The following is a 23,357-nucleotide window of genomic DNA, read 5'->3' on the forward strand; positions in this document are numbered from 1 at the left end:
ACCTTGAACCTATATCCTCTGATCCTCGATTCCCCTAATCTGGGCAAGAGACTCTGTGCATCTACCCAATCTATTTCTCTCATGATTTTGTACGCTTAGATGTTTGAAGAGATTTCACCGAATACTCAAACAAACTTCTACAGATGTAATGTAGAAAATATCCTGACAGGTTGCATCATTGCCTGGTATGGCGATTCCAACTCACAGGAACGCAAGAGGCTGCAGTGCATGGTGGAGTGAACCCAGGTCACCACAGGCACGGACCAATCCACCATCAAAAGTAAATACAAAAAGAGATACCTCAAGAAGGCAGCATCTATCATCTAGGATCCCCACCATCTAGACTACGCGCTCTTCCCACTGATATCATCAGGCAGGACATACGGAAACTTGAACACCACCCGATTCAGGAACAGCTACTTTCCCAGAACTATCAGGTTCTTGAACAAACCCAGTCTTCTTTCCTTTACCGTGATCTTTTGCAGTTTTCTTTCCTTTACTGTCCTGCAGAATCTACGTTGAATTTATGGGTTTTTTTGCATTTGTCTTTGTCCATGTAACTTTGATGCTGCTGCAAGCAAGATTTTCAATGTATCTGAACCTCACAGCACTTGGGCATATGACAGTACACTTGACTTGTCTTGACTTGATTGAACCTTCACTTGTGTGTAACAGTACTGTGGCCTGCAGGGCAAGGTGGTACTAGACTGACTAGCTCTTTTGTGGCCAGTACAGACACTATAGACTGAATACTCTCTATCATAACATTTCTAAGGAGATAAAAAGGTATACGATAGGTATACGTGAAGGGAAAGGTTTAATGGTCATTTGCACTAGGATCAGAACAATAAAATTATTATTTACGTCAGCTTTACGTATACATCAATCACAACAAATAAATATATAATAAATTGTCAATATGCACATACAGCAAATGTTCACGTCTATAAACTGTGGTAAATAGAACTTCAATATTGTCCTTTTTTTCGCATATCTTTCATTCATATGCTCTCTTTCTCTCTACATCACCGTCTGGTTTTCCTCTCCCCTGACTCTCGGTCTGAAGAAGGATGTCAGAAGAAGGTCGCCTATGTCTTCTCTCCACAGATGCTGCCCGTCCCGCTGAGTGACTCCAGCGCTTTGTGCCTGTCCACGGATCAGGTGACAGAACGGGCGCCGGCCGGGTCACTTGACGCGAAGCCCACGTGACCGACCAGGGCCGGCCCTGCCCCCTTTCCGAGCCGACGTCCAGCGTGAGTGCGTCACGGCCGCGTCGTCGGGCGGCGCTTCGCACGCACGCACAGACGCTGGCATTAAAAGTTAATTGAGGACAGTGGGAGCGAAAGTAACGCGGCGGCTTTTAACATGTTGATTGCGCCCCGCCCTCCCTCCCTGCCCGCCCGGGGATGGATCTGAATGAAGACCGGGAGCGCCTCGCTTCGTCTTGCCTGCTGTATCTGTTGTAATCCACAGCCTCCAGCCGCTTGTTGTTGGTGTTTTGTGGCCGAAGTGGAAACGGGACCAAGAGCGGCTCCAACAGGTAGGAGGAGTCAGCGGCCAACCTAACCTGCTGGCTGCCCGCACGTCATTCGCTTGACAGCCAGCGGCGACAGCCAATCAGAGGCAGTCTCCTGGGCGGCCACCCCAATCACAGCTTTGGGAGGGCGGGACATCGTGAGCCGGGCAGCAAGTTCGGTTGCGTCCATTGGTTGGGGGAGGGGCATGGTTATTGGTTGCAGGGGCTTATGTAAAAGATGCTGTTTAGTTTCAAAGGGCATCTGTGCACTGAAAAGTTCACAGAGACAGCTAAAGGAACCTTGTTAATTCAGTAAATATTTAATCTGCATGGATTCAGATAAAACTGCTAGCTACCTTCCTTGAGAACTGGAATATTTATCAAATTGAAGCTGTATGGTGGCGAAGCAAATGTATTGATCTTTGGAAATCGAAGAAAAAGTCGATATACTAACAGCAAGTCTGTGGGCCACCAGTAAACAAATTTTAATGGAAAGCAGTATAGTTTGTGTTTATTTCATTTCTATTCATTTTTGTTTTGAATTCTGAAAGTAGGTTCAAAATGTTTTTTCCCCCCCATGGGTAATGAGTGGCAAAGGTGTGACATATGGAATTGGGTCGGCAGCGCTCTGTGCTGAGTCGGAAGGTTTTCGATTCAAGACCTTGTATGCGAGTCAAGGGAACCAGAATATTGGTTAAACTTCCAGTTCTTTGCTACACAACTGTTTGTGCTGTCTTTCAGATGAGACCTTAGATTTTGTTATGGAAATTGTGAAAATATTTTCAGGTATGTAATACATTTGCAAGGCAGGTCAATTGTGCTTGCAGAAATGTTGATTACAGTTTAGTTTAAAAATTCAAATTCAACTGGAATTTTTGTTTACAAATGAATCTGTTGAAGATATCAACAATGAATTTCTGAGGAAATACTATCTAGCTTGAAAGTAATTGTATGAGGCATTGATCATGTCACTTGTGCGAGATATGAGCTGGTCAAGTAATTTGGGGGTTTTTGTGAATGTATATTGTGTACCCGTGTGGGGTGGAGGTGAGAAATGGCGGGTGGGTGGTGTCATGCATAGCTGACACCACCCCACCCATTGTTAATTTCCATCCTTGTCCCTTTGTATCACAGATAAGCCGTGATTGTTTTATGTGGAACAAGAGAAGACTAGGAGGTGGTTTGGTAGAGTTGCTTAAGATCACTAGGTTTAGTTAGAGTAAAAATAAATTTGTTTCTCACGGCTGAAGAATAAAGAGCACCCATGTAAGAGCCAAGAAGCAACATAAGCAGTTAGCATTACAGTGTATTGCCTGAAAGTTCTGGATATAATAAAGCCTTTGAGCGGGAATTGGAGAAATACTCGAACCAGGAACAAGGAGTGTTTCCATTTGAACAAGGCAATGAAAACATAAAGGGCTGAATGGCTCCTGCCGTGCTGTAAGGATTTTTACTTCTGAAACTAAAATTAGGCAGACCTGAAGTTGTCCTTGTTCCAGGTATTTATTTTTTCGTTGCTAACACATTGCAGCAAAGATCCACACATCTTGTGTAGGCTTTTGTGTGTATACATTATCACTTATTGATTCCCATGTCACTAAGATTTGACAATCATTCCCTAGTAACTGTCAAATAATTAACTTCAACTAAACCAATAGTGCAGATGGTATATTTAGCTTGTAACTGAACCTTGACCTGAGCCATTTGGCTTAATAAACATGTTTTTAACTGAAAGCTGGAGAAAACAGGTGGTTTTCCTGACAACACAAAATTGTCTGTGCTTTTCCTGCCCATGTTATGCATAATCATGGAGATGCCAGGATATGTAGTAGTGTACAAACGTGTTCACAGCATGAATCCACTGGAAATTGGAAGAGAGGAGACTTGAACTAGAAATATGTACGAGTGGCAGCAGCACTTCCTCCTCTACACCCATAAGCACATGGGTACCTCAAGGCTGTCTGCTCAGCCCCCTGCTCTACTCATTCTATTCCCATGACTGTGTAGCTGGACACAGTTCCAACTCCATCTTTAGATTTGCTGACCACACCACCGTTGTTGGACGAAGTACGAATTATGATGAGTCAGAATATAGGAGGGAGATCAATTGTCAGACTGGTGCCAGTACATCAACCTTGCTCTCAAGATCATTAAAAACAAGAAGCTGATTGTTGACTTCAGAAGAGGAAGGCCGAGGATCACAGTTCAGCAATTCAGAATGCCCAGGAACAAAGAAGATGGCAAAATGTGGTGAATACTGTCCAGTCCATCATGGGTATTGACCTCCCCACTATCGAAGGAATCTTTTGGAGTTGCTGCTTCAAAGGCATCATGAAGGACTCACAACACCCTGGCCACACTGTCGTTTTACTCCTGCCATCGGGAGGAAGGTATAGGGGACTGAAAACTGTAATGGCCAGGCTCAGGAACAGCTTCCTCCCAATATCCATCAGGTTATTAAACTCCAATTGCCTTGGTTGCACTAGGGACTTCAGACTTCCTTTTATTTTTACATTATATTGGGTTTTTTCATTTATTGAACATTTTTTGTTGTTTATTGAGGACTGCGTTTACAAACCTGTTGTGCTGCTGCAAGTAAGAATTTCATTGTTTCGTTTCAGTACATATGACAAACACGCTTGAGGATGTTTGCAATTGTAGAGAATCTAGAACACATCAAAGATTGCACAGGAACAGGCCCTACAGCCCACGATGTCTACTCCAAATATGATGCCAAGTTAAACTAATCTCATCTGCCTTCACATGATCCATATTCCTTCATTTCCTGCATATCCATGTGCCTATCCAAAAGCCTTCTAAATGCCATCATATCTGCTTCCAGCACCACCCCCAGGCACCCACCACTCTCAGTTTAAAAAAAAAAAAGTTCAACTCATTCTCCTTTCAACTTTGCCCCTCGCATTTTAAAACTATGCCATATATATGAGGTGCATTTTTTTTTTTAGGGTTGTCTTCTAAATTCTCAAATTCAAAGGTTGGCGGCAGCAGATTCTTTGAATTCTTTTAAGGCAGAGGTAGATACTTATTGAACAAGTGGGCGAAGGATTAATGCAGAGGGACAGAACCTGGAATTGAAGCTGCATTCAGATCAGCCATGCTTATTAAATGGTGGAGCATAATTGTGAGACCAAGTGGTCATCTCAATAGACAATAGGTGCAGGAGTAGGCCATTCAGCCCTTCGAGCCAGCACCGCCATTCAATGCGATCATGGCTGATCACTCTCAATCACTACCCCGTTCCTGCCTTCTCCCATACCCCCTCACTCCGCTATCCTTAAGAGCTCTATCCAGTTCTCTCTTGAAAGCATCCAACGAACTGGACTCCACTGCCTTCTGAGGCAGAGAATTCCACACCTTCACCACTCTCTGACTGAAAAAGTTCTTCCTCATCTCCGTTCTAAATGGCCTACCCCTTATTCTTAAACTGTGGCCCCTTGTTCTGGACGCCCCCAACATTGGGAACATGTTTCCTGCCTCTAATGTGTCCAATCCTCTAATTATCTTATATGTTTCAATAAGATCTCATGCTAATTCATTGTTTCTGTATTACTTAAAACTTCTGCATTTGGCAAGTCACCCCTTGCTCCTGCTGGAATGGTCATAAATCTTGGATAGAATAGGTAACTATTCAATCTACATCTGCACTTTGGAATTTAAGTGACCCCAATCTTAAACAGTCTACATGGACCATTTCCATTTTCTTGCAATCTAACTGATAGTGAGAACAGACATTTAAAAAAGATGCCATTGGCTCTTCCTTAACATCAACCCAAGCATAAAGATCATGGTCTACCAGACAGCACATTCTTCCACAGATGGTACAGGATGGATCTGACAGAATGGGTGCGTACTTTATGAGCCAGCGGGGTTTTTGAGCACTCCTTGTAAATGGTCCCATGGTTCTTGGTGCCATCTCAAATACTCTTTCTCCACATTTGAGCGTCCATAAGTCAGAAATTTCTGAACAGTTGCATTTTTCAAGGAGCCTTTTTATGCACATCCTAAAATCATGTCCTCCAGCTACTTATTAATCTATTCACAATTCTTTCTTGGAAGACGTTTCTGTTTGGGAGTCTGTTGATAGCCATGCAAAAGACGTGACCTTCCCATGAAGGTCTTTCAATCATAGAAGAAGGATCCCAACCTAAAACATCGCCTATCCATTCCTTCCACAGATGCTGCCTGACCGCTGAGTTACTCCAGCACTTGGTGCTTTACACTCAATCATAGATGTTTGCCTGGATCCTCCTGTTGGTATCTGTTAAAGATAAATGAATGCAAGACTCTGGGGAAAGGGCAAAAGAGTGAAACTAATGAGAGAGTTCTGTTTTACATGTGCAGTGGTCAGTTGACATCCTTCCATGCTACATTGTTTTTTTTGTTTCTCAATAACTTCTTGTGAAATATGTACTGAAATTATTCTTTGCATTCTTCTGTAGTTTTGCTGCCACTTTTTGGAAGTGTTTGATATTTAGATGAAATCTTGGCAAGATTGAATTTCTCAAAGCTTTCATTATGTGCCTGTTTCTCCCAATTTCTTTAAAATGCATTATAGACACAAAGTGAAGTAACAACAGCAGGTCAGGCAGCATTTCTAAAGAAAAAGAATGGCTGATGTTTTGGGTCGGGATGTCAACCCAAAATGTCGCCCATCCTTTTGCCCCAGAGATGCTGCCTGATCCGCTGAGTTTCTCCAGCATTTCGTGTCTATCTTCGATGTAAACTAGCATCTGCAGTTCTTTTCTACACACTTCTTTGAAATTCATTTATTTTTAGTTAAACTGAATTTGCATAGCAAGAGAGTGACAACAGCATTGTGCCCTCTGCATTTTCTAGTATGCATCTTATGATAGTGTAAAGTAATTTTGTGTGGGACAGGCAGGTGTGGTATTACTTCGACTGCTATAGAAGCCACGTCCAAGCTGTAAAGTATTGTCGTGCAAGTTAACAAACTCTCGTGGTCAAATTGCATTTTACTTCAAGATGGTAAGCTAAATAGAGTAGAGATTGATGGGATTAAATCCTTTTTTTACTGTAAAGTGAATTGGGGAGGTTTCTTCATAGTCTCTTACAAGACTCTATTTAAATTGGGAGGAATTTTGTGTCTTATTGAGGAACAGCAAGATAATCAATGAGGTAAGTGGAGGTCAACACTGACAAAAGGGTTAGATGCTATTCATTTACACCTGATGTAGCACTGGTTTATTCGTGTTACAAGTCTAATATTATTTAACACCCCGGCAAGACATAAAAATCGTCAACCTACTCCCTTAAAAGAAATGGATGTATTTTCCCTGCAGCTTAGCTTGAAAAGATGTTTCATTATTGACAGTTTTGGCTTCTTGGTTAAGTGCCGGCTTTTTGCATTGTACTATATCTGCCGAGTTCAATAAGAAGGCAAACAAATTTTGCATTTAAATGCACAGACTAAGTGGCACACTGCAGATTAGCAGGTTGCTTAGGCAGAGCTCCTGTGTTGGATAAATGTAACTTCAGATTTGACACCTTGCAGAGAGAAGGTGCAGAACACGACGGGGTGGATTACAAATAATGATCTGATTAAATTGCTTAAATGACGTCACAGCATATAAATTCCTTGCCCCATGATCATTGTCATTTAATTATCATAATGAATTTTTAACTTCATTGTTTGAATCAGCAACAAATGAAATTTGTGTAGGACCTGGAATGCAGTAAAACTTCTTGAGGCACTTCATTGAAATCGCTTCAGGGGAAAAAAAGCTTAATCATGTTAGGAGAGATTGCTGGTGATTAAATATGAGTGGATAAATAGGAATGGAAATAAGTGAACACGGTTCACCCAGCTGGCAGGGGGCTGGGTCTATTGATTAAATCTATTGATTAAAAATGATATGTGGCTGTCAGCAGGCTGATAAGGACGGGAAAAAAATTGTTGTCGTCGCCCTCAGATGCGACGTACAGTTTGAGGGATGACACTTTAATAAGAATCATTTGAGTACCATGTCACGAGCAAAAGATGATTGACACGGACTTGGAGAGAAAAAAGAAATGTGTGTTAAGGCAGTGGGCCAAGAGTGGTGGCTTCATTTTGAGGTAAGGGATTATAATATATTTTAAAGGTGAATGAGGGTGGTTTTTACACAAAGGGTTGTGGGTATTTGGAGTGAACTGTCACAAGAGCTAATTGAGGTATGTTCTGTAATATTTTAAATAATTTGGACAGATACACGGACAGGAAAGATTTAGAGAGTTATGGGCTAAACACTGACAAGTAGGACTAGCATTGATGGGGCATCTTGGTTGGCATGGGCACGTTTGGCCGAAGGGCCTGTTTCTATTCTGTATGAATCTTAATGAGGAAGAGTATTTGACAAGAAAGAACCCTTATCAATTTCAACTAATATTGGTGTCAGAAGATAAGTTTGATGGCCAGCAGTCTGTTGGTACAAGGCTAAAGTAGCGGGAAGTTGGTTCCCTGGATAAGATAGTTTTGGAGAAAGCATGAAAGATGATAAGAGCAAAAATTGTGGTGGGGGTCCCTCTGGTTCAAAGTTTTGCAGAGGATCTTTGGATGCAGCCTGGCTTGGTGGCTGAAGGAAGCATCAGAGACATCCTAGCAGTCTGGCACGGTAGTATGGAAGATAGTGTTACTGCCCCACAGCTCCAGGGTTTGAGGTTGGACACTGACTAGTGGAGTTCCACAGGGGTCGGTGCTGGGGCCGCTACTCTTCACGTTTTATATTAATGATTTGGACGAGGGGATTGATGGCTTTGTGGCAAAGTTTGCGGATGATATGAATATAGGTGGAGGGGCAGGTAGTGTAGAGAAAACAGGGACTCTGCAGGAGAGTGGGCAGAGTAATGGAAATGGAATATAGTGCTGAAAAGTGTGGAGTCATGCATTTAGGTAGTAGGAATAAAGGCGTGGACTATTTTCTAAATGGTGTGTGAATGCAGAAAAGGGATTTGGGAGTGCTGGTGCAGGTTTCCCAAAAAAATAATCTGTAAGTCGAATTGGCAGTAAAGAAAGCAAACTCAATGCTAGCATTTATTTCAAGAGGGCTTGTATACAAAAACAGGGATGTAATGCTGAGGTTCTATAAGGCCGTATTTGGAATATTGTGAGCAGTTTTGGGCTCCATATCTGAGGAAGGATGTGCTGGCTCTGGAGAGGGGCAAGAGGAGGTTGACAAGAATGATCCCTGGAATTACTAGGTTAACCTACAATAAGCGTTTGTCGGCACTGGGCCTGTACTCGCTGGAGTTTAGAAGAATGAGGGGGGATCTCATTGAAATATACGGAGTATTGAAAGGCTTGGATAGAGTGGATGTGGAGAGGATGTTTCCACTAGTGGGAGTGTATAGGACCAGAGGTCATAGTCTCAGAATTAAAGGGCGTTCTTTTAGGAAGGAGATGAGGAGCAATATCTTTAGTCAGAGGGTGGTGAATCTGTGGAATTCTTTGCTACAGAAGGCTGTGGATATTTTAAAGGCAGAGATAGAGAGATTCTTGATTAGTACAGATGTTGGGGTTTACGGGGAGAAGGCAGGCGAAAGGGGTTAGGAGGGAAAGATAGATCAGCCACGATTGAATGGCGTCGTAGACTTGATAAGGCCGAATGGCCTAATTCTACCCCTATTCCTTATGACCTAGCCAAGTACCTGTCCAAATATATTTTAAACATTGTGATAATACCTGCCGTAACTTCCTCTTCTGGCAACTCTTTCCAGATACACTTCAGCCTCTGTATATATATATATTTTAATAAAGTTGCCCCTCACGTTGCTATTAAATCTCTCCACACCCCACCCCCTCATTCTTAAATCTATGTCCATTGGTTCGTGATTCCACTACTTTGGGTCAAATATTTTGTGCATTTACCCTATTTTCCTCATGATCTTATATACCTCTATAAGATCACCCCTCGTCCTTATGCACTCCAAGGAATAAAGTACTAGCCAGCTCAACTTCTCCCTTTCGCTCAGGCCTTTGAGTTCTGGCAAAATCCTCGTAAATAGACACAAAAAGCTGGAGTAACTCAGCGGGACAGGCAGCATCTCTGGAGAGAAGGAATGGGTGACGCTTCGTGTCGAGACATTTCTCCGACGAGAGTTCTGCAACAGCCTCGTAAATTTCTGCACCCTTTCAAGCTTAACAATATCTTTCATATAACAGAGTGCCCATAACTAAATGTAATACTCCAATGTCGCCTCACATATGTTCATGACATCTGCCTCTTTTTGTTGTCTCTATGAATTTGTTTATAGCTTATCCCCATGTCAAATCAGCATTCGCAGTGCTGATGTGATTAACCAAACTATATTTGAACTAATGTCTCAGTAAGCTCAGATTTAGAGGCCATGTGATGGTCATGAATATAGTATAGTCAAGCCTGAAAGTTACCAAACCATAAATGAGAGTTCCAGGGGCATAATCTGAGAACCTATTGATACAATAGCTTCTAATTCCATATTTGTGACAAATGTTTCATCTCCATATTCTCTTGAAGTTTAAATTAGAGATTCAGCGCAGAAACAGAACCGTCGGCCCACCGAGGCCACACCAACCAGAGATCCCTGCACATGATCACTACCCTACACACGCAAGGGACAATTTTACATTTCTACCAAGCCAATTAACCTACAAACCTGTTCGTCTTTGGAGCGTGGGAGGAAAACCCATGCAGGTCACAGGGAGAACGTACAAACTCCGTACAGACAGCCCCCTTAGTCAGGATCAAACCCAGGTCTCTGGCGCTGTAAGGTAGTAGCTCTACATAGATACAATATACATATACCCTAAGTCTCTCTGTCCTACAACATTCTCCAGGGCACTGCCATTTACAGTTTGCCCTGCTCAGGTTTAACTTCCCAAAATGCAACACCTTGCACTTGTTTGAATTAAATTCCATCTACCATTCCTTAGCCTACTTTCCCCGATTGATCAAGATCCTGTTACAACCTTCTTTGTGGCCAATATACCACCAATTTGGTGTCATCTTATGCCAAATGTATTCTTATCCGAATCGTTGATATAGAAAATGAATATCAAATCCCCCAGCATTGATCCCTGCACATAATATTGTTCACAGACCTTCAATCTGACAAAAACTGCATTCCTCCACTCTGACTCCTATCACCAAATCAATTTTGTACCATTTGGCTAGCTCATCTTGGAACTCATGTGACCTAATCTCCTGGACCATCCTTCCATACAGTTCTTCATTGTTGAGCAGACTGCATTCTGGGCAGCAAATTCAGTACCTTAAGTTGGAAGAGGTACACTAAATTGGGGGGGGGGGGGGGGGGGGGGGGGGACCATGTGAACTGCTACTTCGTCTTGAAGGAATGTATGAGTCTCTAAATGGTGGAAAAGGTAAAGATATGATGTAGCTCCTCTGATTATTTGTAATTTGCGATTAGAAAGGGAGTGGATTTTGATCGAGATAGAAGAATGAACTGAAGAATTGTGGGCAGAACAGACCTTTTGGAATTCTGAGAGTAGTGAAGAGGAAGATGTCTCGTAGGGGATAATGTTAATGTGGAAGTTACGAAGGATGATTTGTTGAACATGGACTCTGGTTGGATGGAAATTGATGAGAGGTGTCCTATCCTCTGGATGGGAGGAGGCGGAATGAGAGTCGAAGTGTAGGGGGAAGAAGAACAAATGTTTGGAAATTTTGCAAATTACATTAAAGAGATAACCATTGAGGATTCTGGAGGCCATCTTTGAACCACTAATGTGGAAATAATCATTATCATCATAACAGATCTGAAGGAGCTGTGCAGTAAACAAGAATAAAACAGTTCCTGAAGTGGAGTGTGAGGAGATATAGTCAACGTAGCTGTGGGAATGTATAGGCTCGTACTGGATATCAGTTGTTACTCCTCTCAAGATGAAGTTGGAGGAGTCACCGAATGGAAGAAGTTTAAAAGTGGACCATGTAAGAGTGAGGTGGTGAAAACCAGCATCTGCAGTTTCTTCCTACACACTTTGAGGGTCTGATTGCTGCAAACCTCAGCTGAGCCATTTGACATTTTAAAGTGGTAAATATTAGTAGTTACTCGCTAATAATATCTGCCATAAACCCCAGCTGAACTTCAAGCTGCTTCTCGTGAGATCCAACCGAGGCAATGCTCCTTTTGGTGTTACTTCAAAGCAATTCAAAATGAGTTTAAAAACTTTTTAAAAGCCAACATTAGCATAGTTCTATAAGAATAAGTTGGATAAGAACAGCACAAATAATTGAAGGTCGTGATTTTTGTTTTGTTTTGCTGTCCTCTTGTTTCTCTCCAGCCAAACATGTTAGATGTTATCTTTAAAACATAGAGCCACAGTAACTAGCTGTCACAAAATCCACCTGCAGCCTAAGCTCCTTAGTAATGTAGCAATGTATTATAAATCCAGAATGACAGAGTTTCAGAGTAATGCCTTCAATGTCATTACTTTTACACAATGTGTACTCTGGTCTGACAAATCATAGAAAGACTCAGAAAATGGCAGTGCAATAGACCAGACTAAATCTCAGATTTGATCTGCCATATTTCCCTGTGTGTGAAGTACACTGTCCGCTTTATCTGATGCTTTACATGGGAGGTCAGTCACCTTGTTGAGTGTTGATAAATATTGCGTATTCCTCTGGAGACCTTTCCAGTGGTGTCGGGTGAATCCTATCTGCCAAGAAAGATCACATTTCCTGCCATAGTCATGGAACTGTACACCATAGAAACAGGCCCTTCTGCCCACTTTGTCCACGCCAACCAAGTTGGGCTTGATACTGGGCTTGACCCATTTGTCTGCATTTGAGCCATAAACCTTTAAACCTATCCTATCCTGCCTTTGGCTGGAAAGTAGTGAAAAATAAGTCTGTTTTGCACAGTTGAAGCGCATAGAAGTTGTTATATCCATTGAGGGATTGACAACATATGTTATGTCATTACAAACTTAAGAGTTATTGTTGGCAACCTTGGAGGTATCTGTGATTATGTTTTTATTATCCACAAGGTCTGTGCCCTTTCCTCTCGCGAATAGCAAGGTCTTAGTGTAATGTATTCTCTGTATTTTCACCCCTGAGAAGCACGATGCTGTTAAAATGTATTTTGTAGTCCTTGGTGGACAATTTGCATCTGCCAAATGGAGTATTATTTGACGATGTGAGCTCGTATTTTATCAAGCCTGTCAGGTGCAAATTACTTGTTTCAACAGTAATTAGGAATAGCATCAGGATATGTGGCCTTCGATTCTATAATGGAAAATGTTGTAAAATGTGAATAGTGGCGTTAAATGCCACTAAACCTGAAATCACTTTATGGTATTATGGTCTTCTGCATTTCTTTCTTGGGTATCCCAATGTTTATGGATTTTAATGGAAGTTTAATAAGAATACATAATTAAGTGCCAAATAGTTTTTGCATTACTAAATTTCAATGTAATAATTATTATCAGACTTTTGTCTTTTACAATTATTGGTGCTCTTAGCACTGAACAATTTTGTTTGCATGTGTATTCACAAATGGCAGTTTAATTTGGCGATTTGTTCTTTTATCTAACTTATCTGCTATAAAGCAAAAAAGGAGAACATGGTGGGTGGTTTAACAGTACTTGAGATCTACACTGAATGTAATGTGGCATCTGCCCCAGAGCCTCCATGCCGACCAAGTCGAGTCCCATTTGCCATGTTTGGCCCATATCCATCTAAATCATCCCTAAAAATGTTCCTGTTCAAATGTCTTTTAAATGTTGTTATTATACCTGCTCAACCACTTCCTCTAGATGAGGAAGGTGACCAAAACTGAACATAATATTCTTTTTTTTTTAATTAAAAAAAATAATTTTAAAGCATATGTACAAATAATAATAAACGACAAACTGGTTATAGAATTCTTACATAGCTTCAATTTTTAAATTTTTAAAGAAAAAAATAAAGATGAAAAGATACTGAAAAAAAAGACTTAACTAATAGAGAGAAAGCAAAGAAAAAAACTGTGAATTACAAATATAACGATTATGGGGATAGATCCGGTAGTTAATGAGTATAGTTGTACATCCAACCCTAAACTCAAGTTTTAACTTTAGTTTTAAATTTTAGTTTTGTGACAAACCCATTTACTTTTTTTAAAATTCAATAAATGGAGACCATATTTAAAAAAATAGACCTGGTTTGTCAATTAAGGCAAACCTTATTTTTTCCAAATGCAAGGTAATCCATTTCCGTAATCCACATTTTAATTGTGGGGGTTACTGTTTTTTTCTAAAATTTAAGTATTAATTTTTTCGCAGTTATTAAACTGTAGTCAAGAAAGCGTCTCTGACAGCGTAAAGTTTGTAATGTGTTCTGATAATCCTAAAATTATTCATTTTGGATCTAAATCCAGTTGGTTATCGATAACTTTGGAAATGATTTTGAAAATAACTGAACATAATATTCTAAGTGTGGCCTCGCCAACATCTTCCACAAGTGTAACATAACGTCTTAACATCTATGCTCGATTCCTTGACAGATGAAGGCCAGTGGGCGAAAAGTGTTTTTTCACCAGCCTCTGATGCCATTTTCAGGAAGGTCTGCGCTTGTGCTCAGCGTCCCTATGCAGTACAACTCTCCCCAGGGCCCTGCCCTTCACTGAGTTGTGACATTTTGAACAATAGCATCCTTGTTCTCTGAGATAACGTACAATTTGACTGTTTGGGGAACTGAAATCTAATCATGTACCTGGGTTTAGTTATAGAAACATTGGCTGTCGCTGTATCAATACTGCTATTAGGGTATAGGCAATAGAAGCAGTGACAGGTTGTTCAGCTACTGATATCTGTGGTACTGTTTAAAAAGACAATGGATAATCTTTTACCTGTAAGCCACTTTCTTGCATTAACCTCGTTCTTCGATCCCTTCAATATCCAAACATTCTTTGATCAGTCAGCAATATAAATGCCGATGATCCTCTTGGCTAATTTCAAATTTTCACTTCCTTGAAATTATTATTTTTTAAAACTTTATTCGTGAACGACCAACTGTCCTTTTGGTACAGTGACTCCAGGTTCTAGAAACCCTGGCCAGATGGAACCATCATTCCTGCAGCTACCGTGCTTAGCCCTTTCGTAATGAGGTCACCTCTCATTCTTCTAAATTTCAGAATACAGGGCTAATCTGCTTCATCTCTTGTCCTGTAGGATGAGCAATTTTTGTCTTAGAAATTAATCTAATTAACCATTACTCTCCCTCTATCAATAGTATTCCTTACACTGGTAGAGAGACTCGAGCTGTACACAGTATTTCAGGTGTGCCTTCACTCACTTATAGTCTACTTGCAGTTCAATATGATCTTGCTGGACTGTTATTAAACATACATTGAATCTATTAAATATCCTTGAGATCCTTTATTTTAATTTTATTACTTTATTGTCAAATAATTTTAAACTAAACGATGTTTGGACATGAAGAAATTCTCTGGGATGTGGGTACATTGGAGGACTTTACTTATGGGAAGAGATTGGAGAGGCTGGAGAAGAAGAGGTTGAGAGGGTTACCTGACAGAAATACATTAATGATGAGAAGCATTGATGAGGTAGAGTCGGAATCCGTTTCACATGATAGTGATATAAAAAACAAGAGGGCATGAGTTTATGTTGAGAGAAATGAATTTTAAGGGGGAATCTGAGGGGTAAGTTTTTTAAGACCTTGTAATTGATATCTGGAATGCATTGCCAGGGGAGGTGATGGAATCAGATACTATTACTGTTCAAGAGACATTCAGACAAATACTTCACTAGGCAAGACATAGGATACAGAGGTCAACATAAATGTGGCAGACCAAAGGGCCCATTTCTGACTTTGACTTTCCTCATTTAAATCAATTTATTTCTTGAAGATTTTTTTGTCATATAATCCAATAAAATCCATGAATGTCGATTTGAGCTTTTGTCTCCATTATCATATTGAGTTCACATCAAGAGATTAGAATGGAAACAAGTGTTCTGCATTTGTTACGAACTTTGGTACCAGCTTTCTCTTGCCAATGGAATGGAAGGACGACAAAAATGCACAGGGTGCTTGTATCAAACATAAAATCAGACATAGGCCACTAGAGACAAATAATGGGATGTTCTGTTAGGTCTTGCATCACCAACAAGGCCAGCATTTATTATCCATCTCTAATTTTCCTTGAAATGAATGGGTGTTTATTGTTGTCCATGTAGAGACCTATGGGTCAGACAGTAAAGATTGCAAACATTCCTTCCCTGAAGGACATTCTTAGGTCAAATAGGATTTTACAGCAATCAAAATTGTCAGTACCACCAATTGTCAGGACTCGCACTTACTTTTTATTCTAGAATTCTTTAAGCACCTTAAATTCGAAAATATCCCCACAATTTTGGGCTAGACTGCTGAATTACTAGCCCCGATGTAATCCCTATTCTTCTATATGTTTGGAGAGCAATAATTTGTCCAGAATTTGGACTTGGGCCTGCATTTGGATTCTTGAGAATAGTCTGGGTGTAACATTAGATGCAGCTTCTTTCCTTCCCCCAATGAGACAAGTAGGTTCAAGATTGACCAGCAATTATTTTCTGGTTCTTGGCCACATATTCTGTGATTTGCCATCCGCTCTCTAAATGTCTCCCCCTTGAACCCTTTTTGCGCATCCTGTTTCATCATTTGTTTGACAGGTCTGGAAGCATTTTGCTTTCAATATGTTTTGTAGATGCGATTTATTTTTTGTAATGCTCGGGGTGGGTAATGATGCAAGTTCTGAAACTACATGTGGCTCATCACAAACTCTGGCTGAAAGATTAACCATATATAAATACAGTGTGATGACAGCCTTTAAAGCATATTTCATGTGCGTTAATATAAATTGCTGAAAACATCTGGGCCATTTGTCTCTGTACAGGTGGCCCATTACATTAGTTTCACTAATATAATCCTGAATAGTGAAAAGTTATGATACTCCTGGTTGACTTTCTATCTTGTGCAAAGGCATTCATTTGGCTACAGAACAGAAGGGGTTTGGAGCACCTCTGCTGAAGAAACCAAATCATACCTGCCTTCTGCAGAACTCTTCCTGCTGTGGTCTTTGCCTTAAGCCATGACTTATTTGCAGGAATTTGAAGCAAACATTTCGGCTTGGGTTTCGCTGAAGCCTTGAGGCTGTGAGACTGTTGCAGCCCTATTAGTGCTATTTGTACTTTGAACCTGGTATTCAGTAAGGCCTGACATTCTCTAATTGGCTTCCCAGGCAGGAGTGTGTGATGGTGATGAAGTGCTATGTGGAAATTCTTAGCAGATGGAGCTGTACCATTTTATGAATTGTGAATGCAGATGTGTCGCTGAGCTCAAATGTGACTTTTGCTACCTGTATCAGAATGTAATTTACAAGTTTAAATTGCTTGGTAAGCTGTTGCAATTCTCAGAGGCTTCAAAACAATCTCTCCTTGTACCATAAGCTATTTTGTGATCTTGTGTGTATGAAAAATAACCTTGTACATGTATATTTTGGATTCACGGAGAGTCTACCTCAATCATCATGAACAGGACATGAGTAGTTTGTGTTCTTCCCCTTCATCATCCACTCCCCCCCCCCCCCCCCCCCCATCCCTCTCATGATATAATTTCAATCTCTGATAATAGATATGTCTCAATGCTTTGCGCTATCCCCCATCACCCTCGATCAAAGTGAAAGATGTTAAGACATCTTTTAAAGGAGAATATTATTTAAGAACCCCTGACCCCTTCTGAAAACATGATGCTGCACCTTTGGTGTGCAAAACGCTCCCTTCATTTGTGAATCAGTCAAGACTTCCCTGTTATCATCCTATGGAGAGATCCTGCTGTGGTGAGGCAAACACACAGTAATTGTCGTTAAATTTTTTAATAAGTTTTGCATTGTGCAAAATGACTTGGAAGCTTTGAGCATTTCATACCCTGCTACAAAGACTGGCTCGCATTATGTGAGATAATAATTCACTGTTGTACCAAGGAGTTTTTTTGGCCATACGTGTCATGTTTTACATGAGATATTAAACCAGGCCCTAATGTGCTCTGTCTGATTTACAGCTGCCTATCTGCTGGTCAAACTTTATCTATTGCCCAGTGCTATTCTAGACATCCAAAATCATTCAAATAGGAGAAGAACAAGATAATGCAACCTCTGGTGCCTGTAAGATCCACCTTTCTGTAAGATCATGGTTGATCTGAACTTTCCTGTCCAGTATTGTAAACTCTGCATTACTGAAATGGACCAGAAATTTTTGTGTTATCCTTGCAATATTGCTGCTATCTCTCATTTTGGTCTGTGTCATCCATATTATCTTTCCACGGGTTTTTTGAGTTCTAATGCTCCAACTTCTTAATTTACCCAAGTTTTGAGTTTCATTATTTGACCATTGGTATTGGAGGTTTGCTTTTGTTTTTGTTCAGAGGAAAGGAAAATGAATCCAAGTCATTTTCCTGAAGAATTTAAAGTGGTGAATGACTGTGTTTCAGGGCAAATCATTGAGATTATATTGATGATGAATGAATATCACATAGATTAGGACACTTAAAACATTGATTCAAAATCAACATAAATAAATGGGATCAAGGTGTTTTGTGGATTTTAACTGTTAAAAAGTGAATGAGATAGCGATTTATTAGTTGATCTCTGAGTGCAAAGTGACCTACCTTAACACAAAGCATAGTTGGACAATGATTTTTTTTCTCTCTGTTGAAGTGGTGACAGTACATTAAGCATGAGATTAAATTTTCCAGATATCATCTCCACTAATTGAAAAACCTGTAATTGGACTATATTTTAATTTGAAGCCAGAAATGAAATGACTTGGAATAGTATTGTCTAGAGCGCTAAAATACCCCAGATTTAATTGGAATGTATCTTGCTTTGAAAGGGGTATTGTATTTGTCATGCAGACCAGAAATATTTCAATTCCATTTATTACATTTATGTATACTACAAATATCAAATTATTGCAGTTGTACACTGACATATGAATTTATTCCCTTGAGGCACAACCTCCCTCCTGACAAATTTCAGTGTGTGCATTTGAGCACTTAAACCTTGACTGCATTGTTCGAGCGACAAGATTTATTTCCCTGTGTAGCTGCAACAAAATATACTGTTCAGATGGCACCAGCTGAGGCAGAACAACGATTCCACAGAGGAATAGCAATACAATCAACAACAACTTTAATCCGTAGGTCTTAAAATCAACATAAGGTCATAACATTTGGAAAGAATGAGGCACAGGAGCTTTCTATTGTTGCTGAACTTGTGGCCTTTCCAGATGTGTCATATGATTATAATTTTGCTGCCTCATGGGACAGAAGTAGCCTATTAAATAACTGCAGTGGGTTACATTTTTGATTCATGAAGTAGTAATAATGAAATGACCAACTTGCCTGGTGGGTTGTTATTTTATAATACAACCCAGTTTTCCTGATATCGCTGCTCACCATGGTATCATTATCACTTTAGACAAAAGCTGCTGGAAAGAGTGGAAAGGAAGTCGCAAAGCACTAATTTTTCTCAGCACCATTTTGGACCTTGTTTGTTGTCCATTCACAAATGAGGCCCAGGGTAGTTTAATTTCTCGACCTTATTTGAATGGCAGTGCCTAATTTTTTTTTAAACTGTTTGGGGCAGTCGGGATGTGGCAAAAATTATAAATGTTTTGGTCGTTGCTTGTACCCACTTCCAGAGTTTCCAGTAAGTTAGTCATAAGAGACCAGCACTTGATGTTTTGAGTTACTAAAGAAACACTCAAGAACCAAACAGCTTTATATATTGGATCTCTTTTAGCATTTTCTGTTTTGTCGCAGATTTTCAGCATTTAAGTTTTATATAATTTTGTTGTTTCTATTGCAGTGGTTATTTCAAAACATAATCCATCATTATGGTCATAAGACATAGGAGCAGAATTAGGCTATTCGGCTCATCGAGTCTGCTCCGCCATTCGATCATGGCAATTTTTTTTCCTTCCTCTCCATTCTCTTGCCTTCTCCCCGTAACTTTGACTCCCTTACTAATTAAGAACCTATCAATTTCCACTTTAAAAATACCCAATGAGTTGGCCTCCACTGTGGTACTGAATTCCACAGATTCACTTATCTCTGGCTAAATAAATTCCTCGATCTCCTTTTCAAAGGTATGTTCTTTTATTCTGAGGGTATGCCCCTGGTTCTAAACTCTCTCATGAATGGAAACATCCTCTCCACATTTTCTAGACCTTTTGTTATTCGGTAGGTTTCAATTAGATCCCCCTCCTCCTTCAAAACTCCAAGAGGACAGGCCTAGAACCATCAAATGATACTTGTACATTAACCCAATCATCCCAGGGATCAATTTCATAAACCACCTCTGGACTCCCTCCAATGCCAGCACATCCTTTCTCGTGTATAGGGCCCAAAACTATTTTCTATATTCCAAATTTGATTGGACTATTGCCTTATAAAGCCACAGCATTACGTCCATACTTTTATATTCTAGTCCTCTCAAAATAAATGCTAACATAATTTACCTTTCTTACTACCAACTCAACCTGCAAATTAAGAAGGGTCTCGACCTGAAAGGTCACCCATTCCTTCTCTGCAGAGATGTTGCCTGTCCCGCTGAGTTACTCCAGCATTTTGTGTCTACCTTCGATTTAAACCAGCATCTGCAGTTCTTTCCTGCACTCCTGCAACTTACTATTTGGGAATCCTGCACCAGCACTCCCAGGACCCTTTTCACCTCCAATTACTCAATTGTCTCCCCCATTAGAAAATGATCTACGCCATGATTCCTTCTACCTAAGTGCATGACTGTACGCCTTGCCTCACTGTATTCCATTTGCCACTTCTTTGCCCACTCTCTCAACCTGTCCAAGTCCTTCTGCAGACTTCCCTACTTCCACAACGCTACCTGCCCCTCCATCTCTTATCATTTGCAAACTTGCCCATAAAACCATCAATTCCATCATCCAAATCATTAACATAATAATGTGAAATGCAGCAGACCCAACACCAACCCCTGTGGGACACAAATCGCCACAGGCAGCCAACCAGCAAAGGCCCCCTGTGTTCCCACTCCTTGCCTTCTGCCAATCTTCTACCCGTGCTAGTACCTTGTCTCTAACACCTTGGGTTCCTATTTTCGATGCAACCTACTGTATGTTTCTCATTTGCTTTGTACATCCTACCATTTAAAGTTTTTCATTCTATGCAATCTTATTTCTGACATCTACTGTTATTAAATTGTTGCGTGGTTATTGGAAAATGTTCCTTGAGCACAGGAAATCGGGTTAGTATGTTGTTTAAAGCTAAACTTTCTTAACTCCTATCAAAACATTTACTTATGCCCTTTTACTTTTCACCCAAACCAATTTAAATGCATTGGCCTAAAATTCTGCAAAGTACTGAAGTTGCTGATGGTTCTACTAGTGTCCTGTTTGGTTGCAGTGGGGCCCTAGCAAATTCTACTAACTATCTTGAGCATCCCACATCAACCTTGCCTAGGTTTGGGTTAATTATTGTCACATCTACCAAGGTTTAGTGAAAAGCTTTGTTTTGCATGCAATCACTTCAAACTCAAGTACAATTGGTAGAGCAAAGGGGAAGATACAGAGTGTCGAATAAAGTTCTCATCATTATAACGCAACAGTTTGACACAAAGTCCAATATCCTCGATGAGGTAGAGGAGAATTGGACCGTACCCTAGTTTATGGAAGTACTGTTCAGAAGCCTGATAAGAGAGGAGAAGAAGCTGTTCCTGAATCTGGTGGCAAGCACTTTCAAGCTTTATCTTCTGCCCAACAGGAGCACGGAGCAGAAGGAATGACCGGGTTTGGAAAGGTATTTGATTATCATATCATATCATATCATATACATACAGCCGGAAACAGGCCTTTTCGGCCCTCCAAGTCCGTGCCGCCCAGTGATCCCCGTACATTAACATTATCCTACACCCACTAGGGACAATTTTTACATTTACCCAGCCAATTAACCTACATACCTGTACGTCTTTGGAGTGTGGGAGGAAACCGAAGATCTCGGAGTAAACCCACGCAGGTCACGGGGAGAACGTACAAACTCCTTACAGTGCAGCACCCGTAGTCAGGATCGAACCCGAGTCTCCGGCGCTGCATTCGCTGTAAAGCAGCAACTCTACCGCTGCGCTACCGTGCCGCCCATTATGTGGGCTGCTTTCCTGAGACAGCGTGAAGTGTAGGTGGAGTGATTGTTTGTCCTATGGTATTAAAATTCTTACTTGCAATAACAAGTAATTGTATCATTTGTTTTGGGACATATGACTGTAAAACACCCTTGACTCTCTCTTAATTCAATACTTGCTTCCTGAACCTGGTGTTACATTGAATATATTAGTCTTTTATGTATTTGCAATGGAAATGTTCACAGATAAAGCAATGCCTTTATCAATCTCTAATCTTTCCCAATCTATGAAAAGAGAGCCTTACATGGGTTTTTAAAAAAATAATGTTTATACATGATGTGTTGATGCGATATAAACAGCAGTGGGGTAATATATATTAACTCAGAGGGTGATGGTAACCAACTGAGGTATTATTACCTACCTTAAACAAAATGTGGGGAACGGAGCAGGAGGGTGCAACTCTTTGGGAAGCTCTGTCACTACATTTCACCAAATGCATTTCTATATTGTGTCATTCTATAATTTTATGCCAAAGAAGGCTTTTTTTTGAACAGGTGGAAAGTATCAAATGGCATTCCTAATATTTACTGAATCCTGTAGGAGATCCCTGTGGATGGCAGGTGTTTCTCTCCAATAATCTTTCCAGATGAGTAGCATGTTCATGAAATTAAGTCTCCGACATTAAATATCAGTTTCTGAGCAGGTATCAGACCATTGTGATATATTACAACTTTTAATAAGGATTTTGGTGTTGTCAAGCTTACAGTGCCCTCCATAATGTTTGGGACAAAGACCCATCATTTATTTATTTGCCTCTGTACTCCATAATTTGAGATTTGTAATAGAAAAAAATCACATGTGGTTAAAGTGCACATTGTCAGATTTTAATAAAGGCCATTTTTATACATTTTAGTTTGACCATGTAGAAATTACAGTAGTGTTTATACATGTCCCCCCATTTCAAGTCACCATAATGTTTGGGACACAGCAATGGCATGTAAATGAAAGTAGACATGTTTAGTATTTTGTTGCATATCCTTTGCATGCAATGACTGCTTGAAGTCTGCGATTGGGATCATTGTCTTGCTGTAGAATGAACCGCGGGCCAATGAGTTTTGAAGCATTTGTTTGAACTTGAGCAGATCGGATGTGTCTATATACTTCAGAATTCATTATGCTACCCTACCATCAGCAGTTGTATCATCAATGAAGATACGTGAGCCAGTACCTTCAGCAGCCATACATGCCCAGACCATAACACCCCCACCACCGTGTTTCACAGATGAGGTGGTATGCTTTGGGTCTTGGGCAGTTCCTTCTCTCCTCCATACTTTGCTCTTGCCATCACTCGGATATAAGTTAATCTTTGTCTCATCTGTCCACAAGACCTTCTTCACAGCAACCTGTGGTTACTCTTTTAAGTACTTCTTGGCAAACTGTAACCTGGCCATCCTACAGTTTCTTGGCAAACTGTAACCTGGCAAATCCATCCAGTGGTTTGCATCTTGCAGTGCAGCCTCTGTATTTCTGTTCATGAAGTCTTCTGTGGACAATGGTCATTGACAAATCCACACCTGACTCCTGAAGAGTGTTTCTGATCTGTCGGACAGGTGTTTGGGGATTTTTCTTTATTATAGAGAGAATTCTGTCATCAGCTGTGGAGGTCTTCCTTGGCCTGCCAGTCCCTTGCGATTAG

The 23,357-nt window shown here is 40.4% G+C and overlaps 2 protein-coding genes across 5 annotated transcripts in view; one reads left to right on the top strand and one right to left on the bottom strand.

Annotated features, from left to right (window-relative positions):
- Nucleotides 1-1,345, bottom strand: part of cep44 (centrosomal protein 44) — a 67,138-nt gene extending 65,793 nt beyond the window's left edge. Inside the window, exon 1 of the mRNA XM_078432122.1 lies at nt 930-1,345. The gene's annotated coding sequence lies outside the window, so the exon portion shown is untranslated. The remainder of the gene's footprint in view (nt 1-929) is intronic.
- Nucleotides 1,280-23,357, top strand: part of fbxo8 (F-box protein 8) — a 66,295-nt gene continuing 44,217 nt past the window's right edge. For 3 of the 4 annotated variants that reach the window (XM_078432127.1, XM_078432126.1, XM_078432125.1), the window contains exon 1: nt 7,446-7,612. In XM_078432127.1, coding sequence (XP_078288253.1) covers nt 7,568-7,612 — 45 coding nt within the window. In that variant the 5' untranslated portion in view covers nt 7,446-7,567. Of the gene's footprint in view, nt 1,541-7,445; nt 7,613-23,357 lie in introns of those variants that run through there. The other variant, XM_078432128.1, reaches the window with a different exon arrangement.

The sequence above is a fragment of the Rhinoraja longicauda genome, chromosome 3 (genome assembly GCF_053455715.1).
Source record: "Rhinoraja longicauda isolate Sanriku21f chromosome 3, sRhiLon1.1, whole genome shotgun sequence".
Classification (NCBI taxonomy): Eukaryota; Metazoa; Chordata; class Chondrichthyes; order Rajiformes; family Arhynchobatidae; genus Rhinoraja; species Rhinoraja longicauda.